The sequence below is a fragment of the Chiloscyllium plagiosum genome, chromosome 2 (assembly GCF_004010195.1).
Source record: "Chiloscyllium plagiosum isolate BGI_BamShark_2017 chromosome 2, ASM401019v2, whole genome shotgun sequence".
Classification (NCBI taxonomy): Eukaryota; Metazoa; Chordata; class Chondrichthyes; order Orectolobiformes; family Hemiscylliidae; genus Chiloscyllium; species Chiloscyllium plagiosum.
In genome coordinates, this window is record NC_057711.1 from 57,168,165 (window position 1) to 57,180,681 (window position 12,517).

The window sequence follows — 12,517 nt, forward strand, 5'->3', positions numbered from 1 at the left end:
ACTCTCTCACACTGTCTCTCACTTTCTCTCACACACTAACTCTCACGCACACACTCTCACTCATTCGCTCTCTCACACTCTCTCTCTTTCTCTCACACTCTCTCACACACGCACTCTCTCACTTTCTCTCACACACACACTATCTCCCTTAGCTTGACAAACATTTCCCCCTTTTTCCCTGATCTCAGCTGATCTGACTTACTTTTCCCTCCGTCCAAATTCCTCTGATCCCCAACTGGACCTGATGACCTACAATTGTTTTAGCCAAAAATTTCCATTTTATGTACCAGTAGAAATGTTTACAGTACAGTTTTATGATTTTTTTCCCTAGATTACATTATATTTTATTCTCCGTCATGAGAGACTGGTTCTCCTTTCCTCTAACCTAAAAGCCACTCAATCCTTGATTAACTACTATTTCTGACAACTTTACTTTTAATTTTCTTTGCTAGTCATGCCTGACTGATCTTCTTTGTGTTATTGCATCTTGACAGAATGTATAGTTTGCTGTTAGTCATGAAATAGTTCTTTCAGACTATCCATTGCCAATGTACACTCATGCCTTTTAATGTATTTTCTCAATTCACCTCAGCTAATTTGAGCCTCAGGCCTTTCCTTTATTCAAATGTAATACCATTGCTTCAGATTAAACTACCTTGCTGTCAAACATAATGTAAAATTCTATCATGTTGTGGTAACCGATCTATAAAGGTTCTTTTACAATAACGTTATTAATTAGCCATTTTTATTGAACTAACACTTGACCTAAAATAGCATGTCCTTTAGTCAGCTCCTCAACACACTGCTCTAGAAAATTATCCAAAACACACTCCAGAAACTTACCTGCCACAGCTTCAGTGCTCATTTGGTTTATCCAGTCTATATCAAATTGAAGTAGCCAATGATTACTGTGTAACCCATGTTACAAGTGTCTTGCACCTCCTGATTTATGTAATGCCCTACAGTACCACAACTATTTGATGGCCTATAAATATCTTCAACGAAAGCCTGTGGCTCCTTGCTGTTTTTTTTTTAGCTTCATCCAAATGAATTCTGTGCATTATACTCTGAGCTGAGATCTTCCCTTATTATCTGTACCACCTCACCTCCTTTGTCTGTCCTTTCTAAACATCAAATATCCTTGAACATTCAGTTCCCAGTCCTGATCACAATGTAGGCATGTTTCTGTAATGGCAATTAGATCATAACCTTGCTTCTCTCTTTGTGTCTTTAGATCAGCTGCCTTGTTGTGAATACTGCATGCATTCAGTGTCTTTAACTTTATCTTTTTGACATCATTCTGTATTCTATGCTCAGCTTTGTCTTATAGCCGCCCTAACAGTTTTTGTACTTATTTTCAAATTAATTTTCTTCCAATTTGGATTACCCCTCAGATTCCCATACACCCAACAATCTGGATTAAACCCATCCCAACATCACTAGCAATTCTCCCCTCAAGGCTTCCAATCTCAGACCTGTTAAAACAAAACTTGTCTAGCTTGTACAGATCCCACTGCCTCAAAACCTGTCCCAATGCTTCAGAAAGCTGTTCGTCTGTCTCATACACCAGTTCTCCAGCCATGTATTCAATCGATCAATCTTCCTTTTCTTCTGCTCATCAGCACATGGTATGGGGAGTAATCATAAGATGATTGTTCTTGAAGTCCTACTTTTTAATTTCCTTTCTAACTCCCTGAAAATCCTTTCAGAACCTCTTCTCTTCTTACATATGATATTGCATTATTAAAGGCCACAACTTCTGGCTGATTCTGGTTGCCTGGACAGATGTCATATAGCTTAGAAACATAGAAATAGGAACTAGAGTAAGTCATTCAGCCTGCTACACCATATGTTATGATCATGCCTGATCATCCAACTCAATAACCTGTTTCTGTTTCTCCCCCACCCCCCTTGCTCTTTGATCCTTTTAGCCCCAAGTGCTACATCCAACTCCTGAAATCATACAATGTTTTGGCTTTGACTGCTTTTTGTTGTAGTGAATTCTATAGGCTCACTATTCCCTGGGAGAAAACATTTCTGCTCAGTTCAGTCCTAAATAATTTACTCTGTATCCTTAAGCAATGATCCCCGCTACTTGACTCCCCCATCCTCGGGAATATCCTTTCTACATCTACCCTGTCTAGTCCTGTTAGACTTTTATAGGTTTCTATGAGGTGAGCTCCATTTTTCTGAAATCCAGTGAATATAATCCTAACCAGTTCAACTTCTCCTCATACATTGGTCCCTCCCTCTGATAAAGAGACCAAAACTGCACACAATATTGTAGGTGTGGCCCCTCAAGGCCCTGTATAATTGCAGCAACATCTTCCTGCTCTTTGACATCCTTGATGCTGGCACACAGCTAGCAACATACCATCCTAGAGTCAAGTTTAAACCTGCAGAAATACTGTCTGATCCCCTGACTATGGAATCTCCTGTCACTGTTGTCTTTTCATTCATCTTCCTCCATCTTCTCCAGCTGAGATGCTAGTGGAACCATGAGCTTGGCTTTGTCTACAACCCCTGTAGATTATGCTCACCACCTTCCAAAATAAAATACTGATTAGCCACCAGCATTGACACGACATGCCTGATGGTCAGCTTTTCCCTCTATCCCTACGAGACACCAGCTGCAAAAGTTTATAAACCCCAATTCAAGCTTATGTAGCCAGTAGCAATTCCTGCAGATGTGTTCATCTGAGACCCAGGGTATGTCTTCACACATACCGCAGGATGTAAATTCGACTTAGTCCAGCTTATTATCATTCTGTAACCATAAACCTATTGGTTACCCTTAGAATAAGAATAAACTTAGGATATTTCACAAAGCTGGTCTCTTTTTTCTAAAAGCTGTTCCTTTTCTCAAGGATACTATGTCCTTGATTCTTTTTCAGAGGGGTCATAAAACTCTCCCGGTTCCGAAGTGACTAGTTTGGTACAGAGATGAAAGAGGATTCTGTGAGGCCTTTTGTTTATATGTAAACAGAAGATACTTCAGGCCAAAGTGGTCATGTTTTAGAAATGACCTTTATAAAGAAAAGGGAGTGGTCAGTTCTTCAGCTGAGCAGTTCAGTCCAGAACTTGTTAGGAGTTCAGCTGTGTGTGAACAGGCTGCAAAAACTCTCTCTCCTTCTGCCTTCTAACTTCAACCTGTAAGCATTTGTTCCATTTTTACTTTTTTTTTAAGAGAGTTTGCTTATTGGGACTGTTGTATATATTGGGAACAGCATAATTAAGTCTAGTTTGGATAGACTGAGTTCTATAGGGGTTCTTTGTTCTGTTCTTTGTGTTGCATTGTGTAATTTTGTGAATAAAGTTTTGTCTGTTTTAAAACCTGGTCGTCTCGCTACCTTACTCTGGGTAACTTTCACTGTGCACTTACCGAAACAAATTGCAAACTTATAGTCTAGGCTGCCTGCTCAAGAATGTTTTGAGTGGTCTGGCCTAGCTCATAACAATATAAACTTTACTTGACTGATGGTAACTTTATTTTCCTACAATTTACTTTATTATTTCATTTTTGATTAAACTTAAGCTCTGACAGAGGGTCACTACACCCAAAGTGTTAACTCTGCTTTCTCTCCACTATTTCTCATTTCCAGTATCTGCAGCTTCTTTGGTCTTTTTAAAATTAAACTTGATTTCCCTTTTCATGTTCCTTATTAAAATTCAAGTTTGTTTCCTCTTTATGAATGACATATTTTTTCTAGTCTTAAGCTATTTAAACACACTCGCTAACAGTAGTTTCTCAATAATCAATGAACTTGCAGTGTTTCTATATCAGGCTTGGATTCTTGGGACAGTCAAAGTTTGGAATTTGGCAGCTGGTGTTGATAAAAAGGGGTGTGATTTCAACCCACTGCTGGTTATATAGTATCCAGTCTTGGACTAGACTGCTTCAATTGGAAAGGCTCCTGGCCCAGATGTTTGCATGTAAAGCTCATCCAAAACAAAGTGCTTATTTTTGTCTAATCTGCATAGGAAGTCGGGTTTCCTACCCTGAGTGGAAGATCTAGGCCATTATTTCCAAACGTTAAACACTGTCCTTCATGCCTTTCTAAGAATTTGCAGCACATCTTGATCAAGTTCTGGTGCTCACTGCCTATATTGAAAATGACTTCCCAAAGCATTCCATGGACAAAGAAGAAGTGCATAGAGAAGACTGGCCAACACACACTCACAGTTCAAGAAGCAGAATAAAAATTATGTTCTTTGGTCATAGACAATCAGTGCAAAATGTCTTCAGACCTCCCTGGGTTGGAGGTAAGATTGGCAGAGCTTCTGATCACCCCATGTATGAGGCACTGATTGCCAGTCAAACCTTAATGTGGTATTCATTAACATGCTTTGGCAGACTTGAGTCCTATGTGTTTTCTGGTATTCTTAGGTTGGTTGATTGATGGATTTACTGTCATGTGTACTGAAGTACAGAGAAAAGCTTTGTTTATGAGCAGTACAAGCAGATCATAGTAAGCAAGAACACTCAGATCAGAGGTTGTAAAAAGACTTAGACAGAGGCATACAAGTTACATTGCATTGTACATGCGCTAGGTGAGATCAGCATTATTTGAGGCTACAGAGTTCATTCATCAGTCTAATAATGACCAGGAAGAAGCTGTTCCTGAACTTGCTGGTTTGTGTGTCCTCAGGCTTCTGTATCTTCTGTCTGACAGAAGAAATTGTAGGAGATCATTACTGGGGTTTGATGGGTCTCTGATGATGTTGGCAGCCTTTTCGCGGCAGAGAGGCGTGTAGTTGGAGATCATGAATGGAAGGTTGGCTTCCGTGATAGTCTGGGCCGTGCATGCAACCTTCTGTAATTTCTTTCAGTCCTAGGCAGTGCAGTTGCCATACCAGGCGGTTATGCACCTGGACAGATGCTTTCAATGGTGCATCTGTAAATGTTGGTGAGGGTTCTATGGACATGCCAAATTTCCTGAGATGCCTGAGGAAGAAGAGGCATTGTTGTGCTTTCTTGTCCATCGCATCTACGCAGAAAGTCCAGAACAGATTGTCTGTTATCGTCACACACTCATTCCACTGTCTCAACCTCAGTTCCATTCATGTAGATGGAGGTGTGTTCTCCTCCTTTCTGAAGCCAATAATTAGTTCTTCAGTTTTGCTGACATTGAGAGAGAGATCCTTCTAATTGCACCACATCACCAACCCTCTATCTCCCTCCTGTATTTTGATTTGTCATTGTTAGACATCTGTCCTACTACTGTGGTGTCTTCAGCAAACTTGTAGATGGCATTCATTTGGAATTTGGCACCACAGTCGCTGCTTGGGCAGAGGATTTGCTGTAATTCTTCGAAAAATTGAGTGGTCAGCAATAGATTATCGTAGAGAAAGAAATCTTTAAAATTTTGTCAGATCCCCTTATCAATACACTGTAATAAGCTTGCTTCATTCACCCCGCATTACTTCAAGGGGAACATGAGGCTTGAGAAAAAGAGTTTGAGTGAATATTGTGCTGGAAAACGTTCCAGAATTGGATGGGCATTGCCATTGAATTGGGAGAATAATTCAATTTTATGAATTCTTGAGGTCGTTAAATTGTTTTGTTTTTGCATGGATGATGTGTGAGGTTTTGACCTATCTGTGTTTCATTAAGGTGATCCTATCAGCTCAACCCCTATATCACTTTAAACCAGTTCCTCCTAGGTAATCTTAGAACTAAAATAAAATCATGTTCAAAATGCATGAAAACACATAAACATTTGCAATGAATATTCAGCGACACAGATGCATACTTCAGTCAATTGAATCAAGCAATCACTTAGCATTTGTTTAGCACATTTCATGACCATGGCATGGCCTAAAATGTTCAGAAAATATGAGGTACTGTTGCAATTTGATCAATTCTATAACATGGGACACCAAGATCGTGTCCAGAGCTGCTGAGTTCAAGTGCCCTTGCACTGAAGTAATATTCACTTAAAACTACAGATGTAATTGCCAGAAGAGAACTATCCCCTCAAATATAATGGCTTTTACAGCAGTTTTAGTTGTCAGAGGAAAAGAGAGACAGAATTTAGTGCTTCACCAGGACATTTTCCAATCAGTGACTTTTCTTTGTCCTGGTACACTTCAAGTTAAATCGAAGAACTGATTTGTCACTACAAATGTTAAAATCTAAAGCAAATTGGTAGATTATTGTCCTATGGCAGCCATCTTCAGCTGCTTCATCAACAACCTATCCTCTTCTATAAAGTCTCATGTAGGGATGTCCACTAATTGTTGCATAATATTCAGCACCACTTGTGACTCCTCAAATACTAAAGCAGTCCATGACCAAATGCAGAATGACCTGGACAATATTCAGGCTTGGGCTCAAAAGTGACATGTAATATTTGTATCACCTAGATGCCAGGCAATGACAATCTCCAATAAGAGACAATCTAATCATTGCCCCTTGTCATTCAGTGGTGTTACCATCACAGAATCTCCCAGGATGTTGATAGTTACCATTGACCAGAAGCTCAACTGCATGTGCAGTATAAACACAATGGCTACAAGAGCAGGTCAGAGGTTAGGACCTTCTGACTCCCCAAAGCCTGTCCACAAGTTGACAAGGCACAAGTTAGGAGCGTGTAACTGTATATCCTACTTGCCAGAATGGGTCCAACAAAACGCAAGATGCTTGACACTATTCAGGACAAAACAGGTCAATTGGTTGACACAAATCCGTTCCCCATCACGAACACTCAGTAGTAGCATGCATTGCAGAAATTCTTAAAAGATTCTTAGACAGCTTCTTTCAAATCCATGACCACTTCCATCTAGAAGGACAAGGGCAGTAGATACATGGGAACATCATTACCTGCAAGATCCCCTTCAAGCTGTTGACCATTCTGATTTGGAAATATTTTGCCATTTCTTTACCATAGCTGGATCAATATCCTGGAGTTCCCTCTGTAACAGCATTATGGGTCTACTCATAACACATGGACTACAGCAGTTCAAGAAGGCAGCTGACCACTAACTTCTCATGGCAAATAGGGTTGGGAAATATATGCTGGCCCAGCAGCAATGCCAAATTCCCATGTGTGAATAAAAAAATTACTCTGCACTTATACCAAGGAAATGCTAATTAATATTTAAATTGCTGAACCTGTGTACAGATATATCTTATTGTTTCAGATATTATAATACATGATTTCACCAATTTGAATTGAGATCTTTAATCTCAGTGGTTGGCAAAAATTGGAAACATCAGCGGGTCCAAGTCTTATGATCTCACACTTGCTCCCAACATATTATGCCTCTATTTTGTAGCCTTAAATTAATTTCTTACCTATAATTTGTTCTATTTTCAATTGGTTTTAACCTTTCACAAGGAACATAGTTCAATGATTCATGGCAATCAAGGTAAAACATGCCTTTAGGTTTTCCTTGATCTTTTTGTGGATATCGGTCCTGCAAAAATGTCATGAAAATGTTTTGAGCAGGAATTTGTGTTTGGCTGCTGATCCTTAGATTACTCTTGCACAAACATTTTACATGTTTCCTCCTGATCATTGGTTCCATTGTTTACCCGCTATTGGAAACAAATAATTTTGAAGTTGCCAAGTCTATTTTAGTATTCATTTTGAAGAATAACATGATTCTCCTTGTTCCCAGGATACAAGTACCTTCTCTATGTTTATCATCTTTTTCTTAATTAATGTCAATGCTTCAGACCTTTATCTAAATCAGTACCATAGGCTAAAAACCAATTATCCCTGGGGATTTTGTTGTTGGAATCATTTTACTTTCCACTCATTCCACTATTTCCCAAGTTAGTTTCCTTGGCAATAAACTAAACTATATTGTGTTTCCGTCTGTTATCGGTCAGGTTTGTAATGTTTTAGTCCTGTCACCTCCTGCTTGACTATCCCTTAGTATTGTAATGTTGAAAAACCTTGTTAATGTTGTGCTTAATATCCAAAGCTATCTTTTTTTCCTTACCTTCCTGATTGCCTTGTGAACATGTTTATGTAGCTGGAAATGTGTTGCTGGAAAAGCGCAGCAGGTCAGGCAGCATCCAGGGAACAGGAGAATCGACGTTTCGGGCATAAGGCTTATGCCCGAAACGTCGATTCTCCTGTTCCCTGGATGCTGCCTGACCTGCTGCGCTTTTCCCAACAACACATTTCCAGCTCTGATCTCCAGCATCTGCAGACCTCACTTTCTCCTCAACATGTTTATGTACCTTAGCTAAGTATCTGCAGTATTTGTGGAAGTTGCACTTCCTACATGCTTTGTCCCTGATGAACGTGTTAAATCATTCAGAGTTCTATTTGTTAGTTTCTGCTTGATGATCCTTTACATACGATTTTGTGCGGGAGAGGACAGAGGCCTAGGAGATCTTGGATCTGCTGGATGTTTACTTCTACAGATTTGTACTCGGTGGTTGGTGACTACTTTTGCCTGTTGGGAAGGCTGCAGCATCTAGAGTTGGAACTTAAACCAGGTGTTTGAGGGGTCCAACCCATTTCCTGTGAAACTAGAGGTTGCCATAAATGCTTCTTTTGGGAAGGCCCACTGTAATGAGTGATTAAAGAGACTGGATGTGGAAATCCCACCTCGGTCCCCCTGTGAAAAGCGAGTCAGAAGTTGGCAACTCTTGGTTGCAGGCAGCAGCACAGATGGCAGTGGCACTGGCCTAGGATTGATGAAGGGCCTTGGACATAGGTGCGTAAATATGGGATCAATCACAAGGTTCAGTAGGATGATCCCTGTGTGGAGGGATTGTCTTACAAACAAAGACGAAACGGGTTGGGACTCTACTCATTGGATTCTAGAAGAATAGGAGGTGATGTCGTTGAAACATATTGGATTCTTATGATGCCTGACAAAAGAAATGCTGAGAGGATGTTTCCCTTCTAGTCTGGACAAGAAGGCATAGTTTCATACCTAAGGGGTGTCTATTTAAAACTGAAATGAGAAAGATTTTTTCTCCTCAGTGGGTTCTGAGTCTTTGGAACTCCTTGCCAAAGAGAGCTGTTGGAAGAAGACCTTGTATACGTTTATGGCTAAGATGGATAGATTTTTGATCAAGGATTACGGGGAAAGGACAGGGTGACTGCCAGATCAGCCATGGTCTTACTTGATTGGTGGAGCAGGCTTAAGAAGCTGAATGGCCTACTCCCATTCCTATTTCTTACGGTCGTATTGTCAGGAACGTGGATATCTGATATCTCTGAAGGTATGGGAACACCACCACCACCACTCTCCCTGGCCAGGTTATGGTCCTGGTACATAAATCAATGGATCTTCCTGAAAGAAAATTATGCAGAGCTCCTTATTGGCTCAGTGGTTAGCACTGCAACCTCAAAGTGACAGGGATCCAGGTTCAATTCCAGCCAGTCTGCAGGCAACTGTCTGAATGGAGTTTGTGCATTCTTCCCATGTCTGCATGGCTTTCCTCCAGATACCCTGGTTTCTTCCCACAGTCCAAAGATGTGCAGGTTATGCAGATTAGCCTTGCTAAATTGCCCATAGTGTCCAGGGATGTGCAGGCTAGATGGATTAGTCATGGGAAATGCAAGGTTACAGGGATGGAGTGGGTCTGGGTGAGATACTCTTTGGAAGGTTAGTATAGACCCAATGGGCTGAATGGCCTGCTTCCACACTGTAGGGGTTCTATGACATCAGTAATCTACTAGCATGCTGCAATAATCAGTAATCTACTAGCATGCTGTTATAAAAGACTAACTTACCAAACAAAGCAAACATTTTACTCCATTTTGACTGTCCCTACCTTGACGAGCAAGGGTGGCTGCCTCAGAGTGAGGAATGCTGGTCACATCTGTGCCGTTAACAGCCAATACGATGTCACCAATCTGAAGTCCAGCTTCTTCAGCTGCACCATCTAAAATCAAGCCCAGAAATCACATTTGTTTTATAAAGAAAGTATGCATCTTAGTTTTATACACAGAAAATGTTTTGATAAACTGTATTTACCTCAAAACTAAATGCAGGAAATAGCTTCAGTCAATGTCCCGTATTTTTAACTTAGAACACACTGAGCTGAATTTTCCCACCCTGACACAAGGGCAACTCTTTAACATTTCGGGGAACTATTGGATTCCCAGATTCCTTTTCTGTTCCTGTTATCAGCCATTTGCAACTGGGTGAGCTAAGGTTACAGGTAGTGAACTCACATACAGCTACCCTGATATTGCCAGCTCAAATCTGGAGTTAGGCATTTTAGACATGTCAATAGTTTTCATAGAGTCAGACTGGCTTTGAAGTTGATGTTGTCTATAGCAGCGCAGAGCTGCCATGTATCATGAGGAGCCCGGTCTGAAGTGGGGAATGTTTTCACAGGCAAATTCAAAAGATGTTGCCAATGTCATTTTTCTTAATGAGAGGCTGTATGATCACTTAGATAATTGGAGTGATTGATGATAAGGTTTTCTCTTTAACAGCAAGGTTATTGATAAATTAAGCAGCATTATGAATGCAAAATTGTCTTTATATGAAATATGAAATAGTCTTCATATTACCCACTGGATAACATGACTTCTGGAACAGTGCTGAAATTCAGATTTAACTGTGCCAATTGTTCCCTGCACTTTATCTGGCTTATTGAATGACAGCTCAGGCATCAAAACCACTGCTTCAAAATTTTGAACAGGTGGTTGAACTCCTTGAATAACTTCAAAGGCTTTAATGTATTCAGCTTGAGTAGTTGTGTTGATGGAGATATATAATGGAATCTCATTATGAATGATTGGATGAGTTCCGAACTTACAAATAGAGTTATCTAGACAGGCTTTGCTGACATAAGTAGATAAGCATCTTTAAATGTATCTAGGTTGACAGTTTCATGAGTTCCTAGAAGGAGGTTTTTTTTTGAATTACTTAACTTTGACAGTTTCATAAGAAGATCATCCCAATGTTCTTTTAGGGCTAACAACTTTTCTACATAATGGACATTGAGTGCATTAAGATGTGATATGAAGGGGATTTACAATGGGGTGACATGCAGATATGGGAGCACAGTGGTTGAGGAGATATTGGATAAATGAAGGAGCGTAAAGGGGTGGTTGAGCAGAGGTGGTCAGACTACATTTGGAGTATTGTGCGCAGTTTTGGCCCCCATATCTCAGGAAGGATGTACTGGCCCTGGAGCATATTCAAGGAGGTACACGAGAATGGTCCCAGGAATGAAAAGCTTAATGTATAAGGATTGTTTGAGGACTCTGGGTTTATACTCGATGGAGTTTAGAAGGATGAGGGGGAATATAATCGAAACTTGCAAAATACTGAATGGCCTGGACAGAGTAAATGTTGAGAAGATGTTTCCATTGGTAGGAGAGACTACAGCCCGAGGGCATAGCCTTAGTGTAAAGGGAAGACTTTTTAGAACGGAGATAAGGAGAAACTTCTTCAGCCAGAGAGTGGTAAACCTCGGGATTTCATTGCCACAGAAGGCTGTGGAGGCCATCTCATTGAGTTTATTTAAGGCTGAGATAAATAGGTTCTTGAGTATCAAGACGATCAAGAGTTATGGGGAGAAAGCAGGAGAATGGGGTTGAGAAACTTATCAGCCATGATTGAATGATAGAGCAGACGCAATGGACTGAATGGCCTTATTTCTGCTCCAATGTCTTATGGTCTATGGTCTTAGTTGAGGGGAGGAGGGTTATGGAGCCTAACGCTTCTCTATAGACTTGGTCCAATGTGCCAGAAATGTAGGTTTTAATTTGTCCATCTTGGCATTCCCCTGCCTCCAATGTAATCTCAGGCCTTCTCTTTCAGCTGAACTCCACGGCCCCACCATGAAAATTGTTTATGAAGGAGCAGACACTGTTGGTCAGGAGGTAGGATCTCAGGATCAGGAAATTTCCACTCTCTGTATCAGAGGGTAAAATCCAGACCATTATCACCTTTTATCATTGTTTATCCATATCCAGAGCAATACATTCTTAAGTCATGTGCTCTCATATGAAGGGCTTATGCCTGAAATGTCGATTCTCCTGCTCCTTGGATGCTGCCTGACCTGCTGTGCTTTTCCAGCAACACATTTTTCAGCTCTGATCTTCAGCATCTGCAGTTCTCACTTTCTCCTAGTTGATTTTAACCTACTGCGAATCCTCATGCAAAGATGCCTTCCTTGAAGAAGCTCTCTTCCTCCCTCTACAAGGATTTCAGTGAGTCTCTATCTTACTGCACCCCCCAGGTCACCTCCTAGAAGGGCTTATGCCCGAAACGTCGATTCTCCTGCTCCTTGGATGCTGCCTGACATGCTACACTTTTCCAGCAACACATTTTTCAGCTCTCATATGAGATGTTTGTATTACGTTTGTTAAAACAACACTTATAAATAGTTAAGGATAGGCAATAAATGTTGCCTCACCAGTGATGCTCACATTCTGTGAATGAATAATTAAAAATAGACAGTCCTTCTAACCAGTATCCCATCTTTTCTTCCCCTTATTTTCATGTTATAATTTGCCACAAATCATTCCACACCTGAGAAGACAGTGAGTTACTTGTTGCCAGGAGCTTGTTATGATTAATATTA

The 12,517-nt window shown here is 40.5% G+C and overlaps 1 protein-coding gene across 3 annotated transcripts in view; it reads right to left on the bottom strand.

The window, feature by feature from the left end:
* The window catches only part of pdzph1 (PDZ and pleckstrin homology domains 1), a 71,470-nt gene that overhangs the window by 28,873 nt on the left and 30,080 nt on the right, over positions 1 to 12,517 (bottom strand). For all 3 annotated transcript variants that reach the window (XM_043710182.1, XM_043710190.1, XM_043710200.1), the window contains exon 7: positions 9,746 to 9,856. In XM_043710182.1, the coding sequence (XP_043566117.1) occupies positions 9,746 to 9,856 (111 nt within the window). The remainder of the gene's footprint in view (positions 1 to 9,745; positions 9,857 to 12,517) is intronic.